Source organism: Dermacentor variabilis, chromosome 5 (assembly GCF_050947875.1).
Source record: "Dermacentor variabilis isolate Ectoservices chromosome 5, ASM5094787v1, whole genome shotgun sequence".
Classification (NCBI taxonomy): domain Eukaryota; kingdom Metazoa; phylum Arthropoda; class Arachnida; order Ixodida; family Ixodidae; genus Dermacentor; species Dermacentor variabilis.
Genome location: NC_134572.1, coordinates 64431143 through 64448823, shown reverse-complemented (window position 1 = coordinate 64448823; position 17681 = coordinate 64431143). Strand labels below are relative to the sequence as shown.

Here is a 17681-nt window from a genome sequence, read left to right as displayed (position 1 = left end):
TGCAAGACAAATCGCAGGGACACCGAATATGGGTGGATGACACAAGGGGACATCCACTGCAGGAGGGTCTGAGTGTAACGTCCACACGTCCTAGTCACTTTATGTCACGTCGCCGGTGGGCAGCTGCGTCCAGAAACAACTGTATTACCTCACTTATTCACTGACTTAAGATAAGTAGCAATATAAAAACAGTTTGGATCTCGTCCATCTGAAATGGCAGTCCTCATTACCATGTAAAGCCCATGAATGCATTGCGCATGCCATGGCTAAATCAGATTGGCATGCCAATCTTTGCTGGAATGGGCTCACAAACAAGTTTCTCTATGTCTTCGGTGTGATTGGTGTATCTATTAACGCGCCTCTTGCGATATTGGCAATCGCAGCACCCCGCAGGCGAATAATAGTTATTATTAGTAGTTATGGAAACATACAAGTACACAAAGGAAACTGGGAGGGAGCAAGCTGACATCTGCCACCGAGAAAGGCACAACGCCTGCCTATACTCTTTCGGGAGGAGGGAATGCAAAGAGGAGAAGAGGAGAAGAAGATAGGAAACAAAGAAATAGGAAAGAATATATGAAATAAACAAATGACGGAGACACGAACAAAAGAAAGTAGGAACACGGAAATAATGTCTGTAAACGGGAAGCCAAATCAGTTTTCTGCATGAAAGTTAGCGAGGCTCTATGGGCCTGGTCGCGTTGAGCAGCACTCCCTCTCGGAAACAGGCAATCGTCGAGGGTCGTACATTTGAGTCCAATCAGTCCATATTCCTTAATTAGCAGTGCACGTTGTGTGAAGAATGCGGGACACTCCGGTATAAGGCGTTCAAGTGTCTCACAGGAGCCACGGTACGTACACGACCGACTGTCTACACGTCCTTGACGATTCAAGCGTTCGCGCACCAACGCAGAACCAACACTTAATTGCACTAACAGTGTTCTAGCACTACGAGGCAAGCCAAGACCACGAATAAAAGAGCGCGCAGACAATGCATAGGCAACAAAGAGAGCCTATCTATTTTTAACAGAAATGAACCGCTTCTAAATAAACGTGCTAATAGTTGGTGCAGTTTGAAGTTCATTTCCATGGCTCACACGAAATGCGGCCTACTATAGATATATAGTTAGCCGCTCGCATTACATTGTTCGAGCAGTCATTGGCGATGCCCTCACTTCGGTCTTTTTCCTCTGTAGTGCACTTTTTATTCAACTAATCACTTCATGAGGAACGAGAAGTACACTATGAGCAAGACCTATATGGTGACCAACGGATAAATGCGTATACAAGCACCATTGTTGTGCAAATCGTATTCGTGTCTACCCTCTATTTGTCGTGTGGATACACACACGCACACAAAAATCGTCGTGCTTCGACTCAAGTCTGATATTAAGAGGAGAGAGAGAAAGGCCAAGGCTGCGTTTTATGTCGGTAGGCTGGCACGCGTTCTGCAGACACGGCCCGTGCGTGGCGTAATAGCCGGACACCGACAATGCGCGAGTAATTGGCCAGACGGTATAGCTGCGGGGCAGGCGGGACAAAGGGAGTGCTCCCACTGCAAAGAGGCCACGTTTAAGCGCCACCGTCGCACGCGCGGCGACGACACGAAAGCAAAAAGAAAAATGAAAGAAGAACAGGAAGGAAGGCGAAATAAAAAAAAAAAGTGTTCAGCTTTTCAAGTTGAGCAGCACGAACTACCCTTACTTAGCTACAGTGCCTATTCTGTAGCTGCTGAGGTTCATGCTTCAGCCCCACAGGCGCCGCTCAGTGTCGCCATCGCACTCCTCGGTGCATCTTTCAATGTCTCCTACGAGGATGGTACAAGTTAGGTGTTCAATGATATGTGCGTTGCGACAGCCGTTTCTTTCTTTCTTCTGCAGAGTTTATTTTTGTAACTGTCAACTGTACCTCTCCTTCCTGCCAGAGAAACATCTCCTACCTCACCTCAGAGAGAGAGAGAGAGAAGGATGCATAGAAAGGCAGGAAGGTTACCACAGGTAGTTTCGGTTGGCTACCCTGCACGGAGGGAAGGAGTAGGGGGATAAAAAGAAAAAGAAGAGTGGAAGCGGATAGAGATAGAGAGAGAAAAAGAGAGACGAGTAAAAACAAACTGCGTGCACTATAGAGCGGTATGGGGCGGCGTTCTTAAAGTCTATCGTGAAGGCCCGTAGACCTCAGCAACTCACCTATACGTATTACACACACAAAAAAAGAAGAAAAGTAATCACCAGTGCTGCATACCAACAGCAGCGTTTCTTGAAGCTCGTATCGCGACTGAGGAATGTAGTGATAGCCTGATTGAACGACTTATTTAGAGGACTGATAATAAAACTGCACCTAACATACTGCGATGCACAATTAATGCTTCAACGTGCGCGCCACAGGCATGTCTATTAGAAAAAAAAATGAGAGATAGTATATACGCAATGAAGATTAAAGACCACGTTTCGCAAATTTTCTGCCACGTAACACAAGAGGTTGACTACCAAGAAAATCAAGCAAAAGGCGAAATCATGCGATAAATAATGCGCCTACAGTTGCTATCAGAACATGAAGGAAACAAGCAGCAGAAATGCGCGCTTACTTTCATCTTCTTTTTGCTCGCAATGTACATAAGAACTCTTATAAATGGAGTAGCCGAGGGAGAGAGAATCGAGATTGAAAGATGGAGGTTAGCAGAGCACAACTTATTTATCCAGAATTAAAAATTAGTAAAAAAGATTCCACCGGTTCCTGTAGTACGCGAAATAGATAAGGAGGTTGAATTAGAAGACAAAAAGAATAAAAGAAACATAAAGCGGGAGAACAATTTTTGGCAGAACAGAATGATACCCCCTCCCCCTTCTTTTATGCATAATATGAATAATGCAGCGTACAATATTTGTCAAGCACTTCGAAGCCATCCCGGGTGTGGCAAGCTTTATCGATAGGCTCCGCGGCAGAGCCCCCCTTCATCCGTGAAAAATTCACTGAGGCCCGTCGAAACTTTTGACGAAGACTGCGCATTAGTTGGGAACGCCACAACGCCGGCGGCCATCATGCAATGATGCCACGAACATGTATTAGCCCGCCCGAGTGATTCGCTGGAACGAGTAATCGTTTTCGACCACGCCAGTCACGGCCGCTTTGTTTCTTGGCCGGTGGGTACAATTAGATGCGCGGAATTTCGGCTTACTCTCCCACTTCACCTGCCTCCCTCACGTTGTCACGGGATGCGCGCCTAGCTGCTGACGTTTCTTGTGGTCGCAACCGGCTGCAAATCAATAGACTCGCCGCTCGGTGCTGACGCGCATGGGTGCACAGCTTGTGCGTTCAAGCTTTTACCTATTCAACGTTCGGACAGGTTTTCGCTGTTTCCTTCGTAGTAGATCTGTGTAATTTGGGTCAGCTGCTGACGGCGGCCAAACCATTTATTTGCGAGCGAACGCGTTGTGTAGTTGGCGCTGATACAAACGTAGCGCGTTGTATCGTGACGTCTTACACTCGTGATTTCGTCTTGGCTGTTAAGAAGGCGTTTGTTTCGTAATGCCGACTTTTTTGAATCCGCCTGTTGCGGTAACGATCGAACGACGTAATTTTTTTTTGTAACTCTAACATAAGGTGTCGGACCATTGTTACTGCGGATTAAAGCCTGAAATGTTCGTCTTTCGACGCATGATGTCGTGGGTTGCAATATCTGGGTAAGGAGGACTAGTCACATAATAATGAGAGTGGCCTGTTAACACTTTTGGATACTTGCTTTTGTCTAAAAGCATGCGCATGCAGAATATTTGGGTGTTAATTGTGTGCGCTATAAATGAACTGCCTTTATTCATTTGTGGCTCAGCAACGGTGCAGCAAGCACACTTTCAGCCACTGAATGGGAAAGTCACAGAGCAGGGCTGCGGGACTGAGACTGGTGTCAGTAGATTCCAGCATTTGCTTGTGCTACCCGAACACGTTTACCTTGCCCTAAAGAAAGAAAGAGTGGACATACTTTCGCACCAAATAATAGTTCCGTCAGTATCGTTAAAAACGGCTTATGCCTTTCTACCGAAGAGGACACGGTCGTAAAAGTTCGCGCGATGCAGAGTAATCACCTTGTCGACATCGGCACTACCGCACACGCACGCACGATCGTGTTGAAGACGCCCAAAGATTTTGTGCGGTTAAATAAACATTCACAGCATACTCGAATAAACCCGCCGGACTTGTGAATACCCGGTTCTGAAAGCCTAGCGTTCGACTGCCCGGCATCGAAGGAGGACGCGTCTGGCATTTGCCGCTGAGGTTGACCTTGGCTCTTGGCTTTAGCACCGTTTCAATTTCCGGACCCTACATGTCTGCTACGAGGGCGAGTGCATAGATGGCGTAAACAGGTGCGTATATATAGCACGCGTACATCGCTCTCCGAACTCATCGGCTTGATCATCTGGATTACCCCTTTTGTTTTGTTCCTCACCTTCCTGTGCACAGTATAGCAAGCCGGAGAGACAGACTCCCCTTCGCCTCCACTACCCCCACTCCCTCCCTACCAAGCCAACCTATCCGCGCCTCCTTCAATGAAAGTATATCAATATCTCGAGTGACTTTTGGCACAGATGGGCGTTGTGTATCGCGATGAGTGAGTGTCATGCAGTATTTTAAATTTCAAACAACAACAACGACAACAACAATAGAACAACAAAAGAACAAGGTATTCTTCATAAAATAGCTTTGCATGTTTCCAGTCATCATTATTATATTTTTTTCAGCAAGCACCGCCGTGTAGTTGCTCCGACCATAAGCGCTTGTCCCGAAGAACTCTCTCCCGAGAAAAGCTCTTTGCGTCCGCCTCAGTCGATCGACTTCCTGGTACGAAGCGCCGTTGACGCGCAGTCTCACGGGTCGAGTATTTTGGTCGCGCAGCCTGGAGGAAACGGACGTCTCAGTGACGGGCCCGATGTCGTTGACAGATGTCCTGCGAGGCCCCTCGTGCCACTCGAACCGCGTTCTCTAAGCCGGTCGGCTCGCGCTTATTGCGTCGACACCGGCACCCGCTCGGCGTTCGAGAAACAACGCCCATCGTCCCGGTTGCGCTTAAGTGGCAACGACCCGTGGCTGCGTTCCAATACTCGCCGTAGGTGACGAAATAGACAGCAAAGCGCGCAGGCGGATATCTTTACCCCCCTATTCAGAAATGCAACTTATGTCGAAGCCCATGCTTGACTTTATTTAGATGACGCCTGGCGTTAACGTGCCCACAGACGCTCACTGTGTTTCCTTCGACGCGTTCACGATAGGCGTCACTTTAGATCAAGTCAAGCATGGGCTTCAATTAAGTTGCATGTCTGAATGCGGGGGTTAGTCTCGTTCAAATTTTTACGAAGCTGGTAAAAATGCATCGCAAATGCTGCATTGAAGTCAAAAACGAAGTAGGCGTCACTTTGCTGCCCAAGCAAGACGGTGACTGAGGCGGTAGGCTTGGAAACTCGACGGTAAGGTCACCTACTCACACAAAAAAAGAGAAAGTAGCCACGCTCATTCTTATGCGCTTAATGTAAGCTAGGTTATGTTTTAGAGTGAAACTGTTAGTGCGACTCCAGAGGCGCTCGGAAAAGTTATATACGTGTTTTCAGGGTGTCCTGAAAAAAAAAAGAAAAGAGAACTACCTAATTCACCACGTTTATATGTTAAAGGAAATGAAGGAGCACATTAACTGGAAAGGGCGGGCAAATTTTGAAGTGTGTGGAATAGTTAGCATCCAAATGAAATGTGCTACACCCTCACTTATTGCCTGTTTAGAAGCGGTATATGAAACCCTTACGAAGTTTTCCCGCTGTTCTGAGAAAAAACCAAAAGCGGCCGCACTTCTATATGTGAAGAGAACTAGAACCATGCTATGGGTGACCAGTACGCAAAACTTGAACTGTGTAGATTAATTACAGTGTTTGCAGCAAATACTGTTGTTTAAGCATTCTATGGGTTTAGAAACGTATTTTACGAACCGCATAGCAAGCTTACTCAATGTCACAAAAGAAGCTGGCATCCCACAAAGTTTCCACTTCAAGAAAACGGGGGTATCTTATACATGATGTGTATCAAAGTTTGAAGAGCGCCAGTTAAATGAAAGCATTGGGAAAGACTCCTCAAGAAATGGCTCAAAAACATTAAACGGCCGTTGAACAGTATGTTTCCCAGAGTCCTGAGAGAACTGTACGTAACACCAAGTTAACATACAGCGGGAATAGAGAACGTGTTAGGGGCGAAGTGTGGTAAAGCTCTCGTTTCAGGATTAATTCTCGTTTTCTCTCTATATTTTCTATTGTCTCTTTTGTTATGCGAGGTTTGTGTAGTAGGCTTCACCGGTGTCCTCAATAAGATAAACGAAGCAATTTGTATATATTTGGTGCAACTAAGGGACATGCTGTTGATTACGACCTTTTCAGTACATTGCGTATGTAAGCGCTCCGGAGCATTATGAGTGTGTTTTATGAACACCGCAGAATTTGTCCAACTGTCCTGTGAGAGCTATATTAGCCACTGAGATTAAATTTAGTGAAAATGGGGGAAGTATGTCTGATAGGCATGCAAACGTAAATGTGTGTAGGTAAATTAGTCTTTTTCTTTTAAAATAGTTAGCAGGTACTGGAAACCGTTATATATACCGCCGTCACAGCACCACATCCTTGACCAATAACGTCCGAGAGGGTTCCTTTGCTCTCGCTTTAAAAAAAGTTACCATCATTGCGTCGCGCTGCTCCAGCCGCGACATTGGGCACCTACGCTACACCAACTGTGGCCGACCAAAAATACAAGAAGCGCCGCCGCTCAAAGGGGCTCCGCGCGCAGACGGCACTCTCTTTTCCGTAATCTCGTCACGACGTCGCGGTGTTATAAGGGGAGCGCGCGAGCGGTCTCTCTTTCTCTCGTCCACCCTGTTGACAGAAGGCGCGGGGAGGGCACTCACTGGAGTAGTACTTCTCGATGGAATTATCCTTGGGCGCGTTGCCCCCGAGTGCCTCGGACATGCTGTTGAGGCCGTTGGAGGCGTCGGCCGCCACCTCATACTGCACGCACAGCGCGTACACGATGATCAAGGACACCTGCGAGAACGAAATCGGGAGATGAAGAGAGTGGTGAAGCTCACAGGTTGAAGGAGCTCGACGGTTATTTGTGCATTCCTTATGGCAATATTAGAAGGGAGGCCATTTCAGAATCTACCCATCACAGATTTTTATCGCTTATAATTAACGCTGCGCACAAGTGAAAAAAGAAGGTGAAATGGTTAGAACATTAATGAGTATAACACTAGACATTGTACAAAGAAAGCCCGGAAATCGCACTGCATCACTGACACGTGTAAGGGTCGATATGAGCGCCCCGGAGAGGGCTAAAGCTGCGCTCTAGTGGATCTTGCAACGCAAAGTTAAAAAACCAAGGCGTTCAAAAGGAAATTCACACTTCTACCTAAAACGTGGAGCTAAAAGAGCGCGTCGGCTATCCAAAAGCATCGTCGTTTACGAGCAACGCTACTCACGAGTGAAAAATATGAGACATGCAACCGGAAATAAAGCGAACACGTACAATTCAGTCGCATGTGCCACAAGAGCTTAGAAGTCTGCACGCAACACTTTCAGCCTTTGATGTATTCGGCACCCTCAAGCACATGCAAGAGAGAGGCGTTGTGCACATCGAAGGTTGTCATCCTTACGGGCTCCAGCGCTGTCCTTACAGCAGACTACGCTGATGACACCCAGTTGTGCGTCATCGTTGAGTCTTCCAGCAAAATTACATCTCGTGGGGTATTCCCTGTTGGCCAGTGGATGCCTTCGCAGGTTGGCATCGCCGGACATGAAGAGGCTGATGGACTCGCTTCCGCTTGTGCTCACACCAAATGGGACAACCCGGGAATACCATATAGGCTTGACGAGGCTCGTCTGTTGATTTGTCGCCACCTCCTCACGCAGCACCCAGATCAGCATGTTGCAAATTGATAATTTTTCCCCCGGTTTCGTGGTCGATGCTTGCCTAATGCTAGAGCTCCATTGCTGAAGTTAACGGTCGGCCCTGACCTGTTGAGTGAATGTTTATACCCACAAAGGTACGCGGTGGCGTGATTCTTTTTGTTCCCCTGAGTACCTGATATTACCTGATACTGGGAGTGTCATGCTTACCTTGCGCAGCGCACGTTGCTTCTGAGGGACTGTAGTCTACTTGGCCTGCAGGTTACGGCCCTCGATGATCGCCTGTATTCGACTGGCTGCGCTCCTCGGTGCGACCGGGCTCCATTGCGCCCCGCTTGCTTTCTCACAAGAAATTGACTTGTCTTCTCGTTTCTAAAGCATTCTTCTTCTTTGTTAGGGGCGAAATTTATGGGCTATTCTTTGTTTTTATTATTAGGCTGTGGCTAAAGGTACGTCCCATCTTTCTTCCATCTTCCATCTTCCCGCCATCCCATCTTCCCGCCATCTTTCTTTACAGGTACGTTAGACCGATTGGCATGTTTTTTATGGAAGTACGTTCGATGATTCTCGTTGGGTTTGCAATGTTTTACGTTTGGATATGTCCGGCATAAGCCCGCTGAACAGCTAAATAAATGCTCCCCTCGCGTGTGCGCCTATCTTGTGGCTCGTGGCGCAACGTGCCCGTTTCGGCGCAGCTCGTTCCGGTCAGCGTGCTCATCATGTTTGTAAAAACTGCCGCGCACCTGCTTCTATAGCATTGGTGCGCGCTTTCACGCCAAGAAAAACGCACTGCATTCGGTGCCCCTCGATGCGACACTGTGACAACGTATGCTTATCGCCGATAGAGCAATGCTGAAATTACGCTTCGCTACCGATCCACTAAGTGATTCACGGAAAACCATTCGTATTGCAGCAATTCGTAATTGGGAAGATATAAAAGTTGAAACTGCAATCAGAAGTAACAGAATCGTTAACCAACGAAAGCAGAAATGCGCAATTGTTCTCCGTACAGTTGCGTTGTCGCTCAAAGCAGTTATTTCTTTATGCTTCTTCGGGAGCTTGCTTTAATCCTATTTATATAAGTAAACCCTTGATAAAAATTTGAAAATTGGTAGCGCGACATGCAGCGTCGTGTTAGACGTTATATCGCTCTGCACAAAACCATTTTTCTGCTGTGTATACACACTTTGATGCTGAGGAGTCGGTGGTGCATAGATAAGATTCTGCGCAAACGGGAACGATAAAACACGAAAAACAGGTCACTTTCATGGTAATCAGGGCCAACGCGGCTGAGAGCTCGGTTTCTAACGAAACATGCGGAGGCTCTTTGTGTTCAGTACGATATAGACTAAATCTCAGACGTGAACGTACGTGTAAAACACACACGAATAAATATCTTTAGAAACGTCGAGATGAAAAAATATATGCTGAAGAAAGCTTGACAGGTTGTAGTCAGTGGTTAATATTGCATGTAGAGAAACTATCAAGTCATCCATTTTGCTAGCATTGGAGTAACATCACAAATTGCTACGTTGGGTACATGGGTTTGATGCCAGTTCACGAAACTTTTTGTTATTTTGTTTCCTTTTTCTGCAGCGGAGGTGCTAGCGTGTCGGTGGTCGGCCTTTTTCGTGTCCGCGTCCGTTAGCAATAATGTGGGCCGATACCGGCGGCATGCAGTGCAAGTCACGAGCAGTGGCTCGCGCCCCTGTAAGGAACATGCTTCACGCACTCAGAAAGGTGAAGCGAACAGTGCATACGTTCTTTGGAATCACGAATATACCCGCCGTGGTTGCGTAGTAGCTATGGTGTTGGGCTACTCAGCACGAGGTCGCGGGATCGAATCCCAGCCACGGCGGCCGCATTTCGATGGGGCCTAAATGCAAAAACACCTGTGTAGTTAGATTTAGGAGCATGTTAAGGAAGCCCAGGCGGTCCAAATTTCTGGAGTCCCGCACTACGGCATGCCCCATAATCAAACATGGTTTTGGCACGTAAAACCCCAGAATTCCATCGCGTATGCAACCTACAGAACAGCGTGTGTTTCAATAAATAACAAGCAGGAAACAAGCATTCGAACGATATAATTGATCACTATGCGCTCCTGATAAGAATACGAAACACGTAGTGCTCGCGAATACGTTTCCCGGTAAAGATTACTGTTTCGCACGCTGCCGCGGCGACAGCAGCTTGTGAAGTGGGGAGTGACGTCCCTAGCCTTTTGTTTATAAAAGAAGCAGCCCACCAACTGATTTCAGTGTTGTTGCAGCACCGCAGTGGGCGAAGCCGCGCTATGAAAATTACCATTACTACCATTACTCTCAATTACCGTCACTACCACTACTCCAAAGCAATAAAGCATTGCATCCCCCCCCCCTCCGAAGTTGTAGTGGTGGTTTTCAACAGCTCCGCTGGACATCCACTTTCGTAGGGCCGGGATGGCGAGCCAATATACTTTTACTGTATTTGTTTGAATTTTTTGGCAAGTAATTAACGATGCGTTCTTGAGAATTGGATTAAATTGTGCTTACTTTCTGCTGTCAAAATATTACGTTAGCACAGAAAGCGTTGGCAACATGCAACTGGATTCCTAGCCATAGGCTGTCGAACCAGGTCGATCGAACAGAATAACCGAGCGGAAACGGTAATTCACGTGTTGCACTTTTATAGCTACATACGTGACGCACCAGCTTTAAGGTCGTCGGCGCCGAGCGTATTGTTGGCTTGTTGTTTTCAAAAGCTTCCGTGTTGCATTAACTGAAGCCCCGTTTCGCGCAACACTGCGTATAGAGAGCAAGAAAGTGACAGTCACTTAAGTGTACTTACGTGATTCGAATGCGAAAGCATTAGAGCTCGAATTAAATGGTTACGTCCGTGATACGTGACGTCATACATTGTCACGTGTTCTTCACAACTCTACTTCAATCGTCCTTAATCCACTTTGCTCTAATTTGTACCAGCCTTAATCCATCTTAATCCACATTGCTCTAATTTGTGTCAGCCTTAATCCCCGTTAATCCGTCCCGCTCTATTGTGCACGTACCGACCTTAATCCATCTTAACCCACACTAACGTCGCAGCCAGATGGCTGCCACGTGACGTGTGCAACGAGGCACGCACTAGGCACACATACAGTCAGCCAGAACCGTGGAGCCGCCGTGGCGTATAGGGTCAGCGTGCTCGTCTCGAACCTCCGAGACCCGTGCTTGATTCCCACCCAGACCCAGATGTACCAAATTTTATTTTCAAAGCCATTAATTCACTTTGCTTACAGGAACCTTATGAGAAATTTGACGTCATTCCAAACATTTTAGACGTGTTTTTAATGTTTGCGCCATCGGCCATATCTCTGCGACCATCGCTTGATCGGGCGGGACATTCGGCCTCACGGGACATATAATGCTTTCGCAGTGATAAACAGATGTGCCGCACGTCCTCAGACTCTGTAGGGATGCTTCTCACAGCGCAGCGGACTGGGACAACGTGTGCGGTCCAATGCCATCCACAAGCTGCTCTTCCCGACGTAGCTTCCTGGTATACATAATAAACATTTTTTCGTGCGATCGCTTAGGGCGTTGTTACACCCTGAAGCGAGCTGTTCTGCAGGCTTTGCAAGTATTGTGTTTGCTACACTGTAAATATATATATAAAAGAAACGCCAGACCTTGAGGATAATTACTTGGACGTGTTGGCATATGGTATTGTTAACACTGTATACATAGCGTGAAAGCGTAGGGCGAGCAGGCACAGAGGACGCTACTCATCGCTCTGTGTCGTCCCTTCAGTAATGCTTGTTCTGAGCTTTTCGCGGTGTGCAGTGAATTATGCCCTGGAACCCGCGCATACCTTAGGCGGCAGCAGGCCAGGCACAGGGGCCTGGGGGGTGGGAGAGGGGAGGCACGCGCAGGTCACTTTATATGTGCTCATGCAGGTGCTGCTTCTGTCATCTGCTTTTGATATAGTTTAATAAAAAAAATGGGTGCCCCACATTTGTAGCGTAGCAATCGTTAATGAAAACGAACTTGAAAAGCGAATATGCTTTTGAGCTGTCTTCAGGTCTCAGAAGGACTTAAAAATTATGGCATATTTAAAAATTACGTAAACAAATTTATACGGAAATCAAAGTATAGGTTGGTTAGGTTGAAAAGGGGAGAAAGAAAAAAGTGAGAGTATCAAAGACTTTTCACTGTGGATCTTCCTATTTCCTTTCCTGGCTTTCATTTTGTGTATTTCAACAGTTGTTTAGGAAAGTGGGTTCACAAATACTATATTGTGTAGCACGCAGCCTTGAAGAGTTGAAGCACATGACAATTGTGTGTACGACGGTTGTCCGATGCGTATTGATCTATTTGCGCGTGTGGGGCCTCCTGACTTCATCACGCTTAATGGTAACTCTGCGCATATCTGCCGAACCACGTGCATTGACTACACAGCAAACACACACCCATCCATTGAATGTAATGACTCTGGGCTGACTGTTCGTTTTTGACGCTTAAGGCGTAAGTACCCGGGTACGCTGCTCGAAAAAAAGAAGGAAACGATGATTCCCCAGAGAGCTACAGACAGATAATGGCACAATAAACTGAACGGCTATCCTAGCGTCACGCTTGGCCTGCTACTCCAGGTGCCACGAAAAATTGTACCAACATGTTAGTAACGTCGCGTTTCGCTTTTCACTGCCATGATCTGAACGTCCCGACGGGTCGACTCCACAGCCGGTGATGTAAAACTTCGCCGGCACCGACACGGATGCCAACGCGCATGCACACACGTGGACGCCGACGATTATCGGGTGCTTAATGAGCCGTCGCAGCTATCGCTTTTTTTTGTGTGGCAGAGCGACCGACAGAACATTGTTTGCAGACGTTGCTGGGCAGTTTGAAGCCCACCATGACGGCGTTCTTAGAGGAACGTCGTTCGCACAGTGGCCACCACCCCTGTGTTTCCCTGATACAAGCGCAGCGCGGATGTCTGTTCCCCCACGCGGCATCCGTTTTCTACCGCGCCGGGAGGCTCACCTTTCAGCTCTGTTGTCAGTCGACGGCCGACACCCGAGAACGCGTGCGCAGACGCCGGTAGCGCACGAGTAAGGAAAATGTGTGTGCGTGTTGAGCATCCGCAGCGCTTGCTCGTCACTGGCGTTACGTCCGCACCATCAAAAGCGTGCCTTGACTCTTGAATGAGGGGTGAGACAGGCAGGCACTCCACACCTCATCCTCAGTAGGTGCGTAGAGTGACTGCCACCGCCTCGTATCGCGAATCCGCGCACTTACTCCAACACTGCTCCGTTCCCATGGTCCTTTAGGCAGAAATCGCGCCGTGTTTACTCGCAGAGATGTAGCTTATAAAATATCACCTAAAATGCCTTACTTCTATAGATTTTTTTAATGGCAGTCTTAAGGCATGAAGGGAGGTGCAAGAGCGGAAACACTCAGAGAGCACGTTCGACTATCCCCTTGAGCTTGCATTTAAACTAGTAGGTACCTGCGAGAATTCAAAATTGCAATTACAAATGGATGTCTTTGCTGTTTTATTTGCACTTTATCCAAGAAATGACTATTCGAAGCTGTCGAACATTCCTTACTGATTGAATAAAAGGCTAACAATACTAGCTGCAGTCTACATAGAGAAAGGTGCGAGTGGGCGATACTTCCGAATTATTCTGCATCATGGGAATCCTGGTTGCAGGGCAGGCACCAGTTGCTGAGCAATCGCATGGAGTGGGTTCAGTACTTTCCTGTCAACTGATAAGGAATGCCCCTCCTTTACACAGGTAATGAACTTGTTCTATCGATCTAGACAAAGCACTTTATCATGTGTACAATCCAACGTGTTTGCATCCCTTGAAAACGATGTGCGGTGCTGTGCAGTATTGCACTTTGCTCCTTCGATGCAGCGCTATACGCCATCTAGTCACGTGCTGTTCCCGTGTTTCATCACTGTCGTTGTGCTGGTGCATCAGATACCGGTCACCTCTCAGTTGTTCCTCATTTACGAGTGCCTCACTTGACTGGACGTCCATTTGCGAACGACATTACACGCATTAATCGATGTAAATAAGTCTTTGTTTCTGGCCAGAAGGTCTCCACATAACTTTTATATTTCGCTTTGTTTAGAACTAAGATAATATTTGCTTTACATTTTATATTCCAATGTAATCTCTTTTTTTTCACATATTTGTGGTCGATTTGGTTTGGAAATTTTACGCCCCTTTAAAACAGATAATGTTGCTTTCGAAGTGTGTAGAGTGTCCCTTCAGCACACGCAAGAGAACAGTAGAGGATATTAGCAGCGGCACTCGTAACTAGTGTTCTCATCAGGCGCTATCACTGTTTCATGAGAATATCTTTTCCTATATTTTTTGCCTGTTTTGCGTGCTTATTCACATATCGACAGAAGGGTTCCGGCAAATGTCTGCTTGTTGCAAGCACATCTGAGTATGTCGCGTAGTGAACCTGGCTCTTCTAGGTGGGCCGCTCTTAAAGAAGACAACCTATCAGCAATCAAATTCATATTAACATAAGTTTCACATGAATGCCTCCAGATCTGCCTCCAAGCCTGCCTCCAGACAGATATATCCTTTCATAAAGAGACATCTACGTTAGGTATCATATCGCCTTCGCCCCCCCCCCATTCCCCCACCTATCTTCGCTCCTTAAATAAGAAAAAAATGTTGAAGGTATGTTAGACTGAATATAGTGATTAGGTGACTCATAAATGAGAACACAATAATGTACTTACATCTATTCCTACTTAAAAAAAGAAACCGTATTCCCTATAACAACTATATCCAATAACCTCATATGACATATGGGGGAAAAATGGGCTTTTATATGGCATCCTATATATTTCATACGGGATGATCGGATATGGAAATTATGGGGCATATGAGTTTTTTCAACAGGGATGGTAATATTTTGGTTATAGTTACGGGAAATATTGTGTCATGCGAATTTTGCGGAGAATATCTCTTTGAAAACCTTGTGTATTACTCTTTGCAAGAGGTGGAGAAAGTAAGTAACGTTTCCACCTGAGCACTCCTAACCGTTATACTTAGCAATTTATCTCCTAAAACTAGGGATCACAGGCGCATTCCAGTCGACAGAAGGGTGACTTGTTCACCGTTTCTCAGCTACCACCTAACTAACCGTACGCTGTTTTTTAAAAAAAACATTGTGTGCCATAAAATATTATACGAGCGCGTTGCTACAAACTCAAGGACAGAGTCTTCTGTAGTTGCACACTCTCTTCTTCCTTGTTGCATTTGTATTCGCAGCTGTATTAATCACAGCTGTATTCAGTGGAGCGATACGATCCTAGGTGACATCTACATTCCCCAAAATTCACTGACTCATCGAAAGTTAAGTGGCATCACATTCACAGAGACGGAACAACACGCTTTCGTGGATCGCCCACTCCAAATATCTGTATTCCCAGCTGTATTAAGCAAAGCTGTGTTCAATGAGGCCATGCGGTCATAGGCGCCATCTACACTCCCTTAATTTCACTGGCTTGTCGAAAGATATCTGGCATGACATTTACAGAGCCGGAACAACAAGCTCTCGGGGAACGCCCATTCCAAATATTCCTCCCCCCCCCCCTTCCTTTCTTAGACACTCCCGCGTTGCCATTCAGTCCATATTTGAAGATTCATGCAAGAAACAGAAGGCTACTAAAGAAGTCACATGCGTGCCGTGGCAAGCGTCTGCTTTGCAAGACGACTACGCATCCCATGCTGTCACGGCGTGCGCAACTACGGACGTGACCCGTTTTTGCGAGCTGTGTGCAGTGGGTGGCAAGAGAAAGACCACGAAAATTTAACTCTGAATATGTAGTGAACTCCCTCCTTCCCTGGTGTGGCTTCGTTTCGCTAAGGTGGGAATATTATTCCTGCACAGGTGAAATTTACTGACGGAACTATCGTATTTAACGGCGAGTTTGATGCAACAGGCTCATTCAGCAATGGCGAAAGCGAAGTTCTTTTGTTTTCCTACGGACAAGAATCTCCTAGCTTATCGATCCTTGAACCAGTGATAGTCATTTTTATGAAAAGCATAAGAAAAAAAAAACGCGACATGACTGACTATATACGCTTATTCGAGATTTAAATATTCAGTAGTAAAATAACTCACCCACAACATGCACAATTTATCATTCTCCTTACCGAATTTTCTTCCAATGGAGCCTGCACCACCGTGACCTTAGATTGCGGAACTTTGGGACGACGGTTCACCATAAGTAATTTAACACCCATCTCACGATTATCTAACCGCACAATTGGAATCTATTGAGAACTGAGCCACCCGCTTCATCAGCTGCCAGTACTGGACTTACGTCAGCGTTACATCACTAAAATATTCACTCAGCCTGCCTTTGCTCGCGCTGTGACCTGACATCCGGCGCTTCTGCCTGCTTCGTTCTTTTTACAACATCTGAATCACGTCACGTGCTGTTAAAACCATAATCAAGAGTATCCACTTGCATTAACCATAGCCATTGCTGTGAAATGTCTTCTCCGATCACATAGTTTCACGCACCGACCCCAGGAATTCTGCGATAAGCTGTACATTTTACTTCGCATAACTTCCGACGCCCCACTATTGAACAGATATATCACGCATACCTTGTAATCATGTCCAATGCTACATTCCTGAATATTTTGTTTATTTTTTATGCCCTTTTTATGTTCTCAAGAAGCGCCGCGCATTTTCCTTTTTTTTTTTTGCTACTGATGTTTGCCATTGCCTGCTGTTTTATCCTCTGTATTCGTCCTGAATGTAGATTTACTGTTGTTGAAAATTCTTATATTTATCTTTTATTGTAATTGCCGTTGGTAACTGGATATGTCCCCCTTACTTAAGCCCTTGGGCCTTTCAGGAGGACATCAATGAAATTAAATTAATGGCTGAATAAGAAATGCATGGGCATTTTTAAAGGACGACCACCGGGTAATTATTAACCGCGCGCATTAAAAGTAGGAAGAAAACTTTGCCGTTTCCACTGCCGCAGGAGCATCTTACGTCCAACACACTCCTGATCAGAGAATAATCTTTGCACTTCAGCGAAGCGAAGCTATAGATCGTAGGCAAGGGAAGATCTAAATACACCCACCAGCTCGATTTCCGCGGTTTTTTTACGTGCAAGCGCAACACATTCGCGCTACCGCAGCAACAGGACACGCCAAAGGTGGTTTGCGGGACAAAATACCTGTAGGAGCAGGAGGAGGAAGGCTAGCTTTCCCCGCTTCCACATGACTGCCGGGGCGATCGGTCCTGGGGCTCGAATAGCTCGAATCGCTCAAATCCAGGGCGCGGAGCTGTGAGCACAAGCGGGGGGCGCCAACACCAGAGCAATACACTCCGCGTTCTGCCCGCTGGCAGTGGGCATCACGTCGTCACTTGCCCACGGCACTACCAAACGGGAGGGCGAGGGGATCTCGGAGGGGGCGGGAGGGCGGGCGCCGCCAGGGTTTGACGAAGAGTGGGTTTAGAGGAGGGGGGGCGGGAAGGGTCCGTCGTAACGGAGAGGAAAGGACTTTGTCATGTCGCACGCGCGCGCGCAGAAAGACACAAATGGAGACTTGCGTGCGACCGAGGCACCGACTGGGAACGAAACGACATCTGTCGTGGTGCCGTTGCAACGCGACGTCCTTTTTCGGTTCGGGTCCCCCCCTTTTGTTCTCTTGCACGACGGACGCCGACCGGCCTTCGCGGTTGATTGGTAAACGACGCGAGTTTCGCGAGAGTATGGGACCTT

At 46.9% G+C, this 17681-nt stretch overlaps 1 protein-coding gene across 1 annotated transcript in view; it reads right to left on the bottom strand.

Moving 5' to 3' along the window:
- The window catches only part of LOC142582698 (ammonium transporter Rh type A-like), a 74256-nt gene extending 56943 nt beyond the window's left edge, over positions 1 to 17313 (bottom strand). The window contains exons 1-2 of the mRNA XM_075692649.1: positions 17133 to 17313; positions 6929 to 7064 (exon numbers count right to left, since the gene is read on the bottom strand). Coding sequence (XP_075548764.1) covers positions 6929 to 7064; positions 17133 to 17177 — 181 coding nt within the window. The 5' untranslated portion in view covers positions 17178 to 17313. The remainder of the gene's footprint in view (positions 1 to 6928; positions 7065 to 17132) is intronic.
- Between the last annotated feature and the right edge of the window lie 368 nt (positions 17314 to 17681).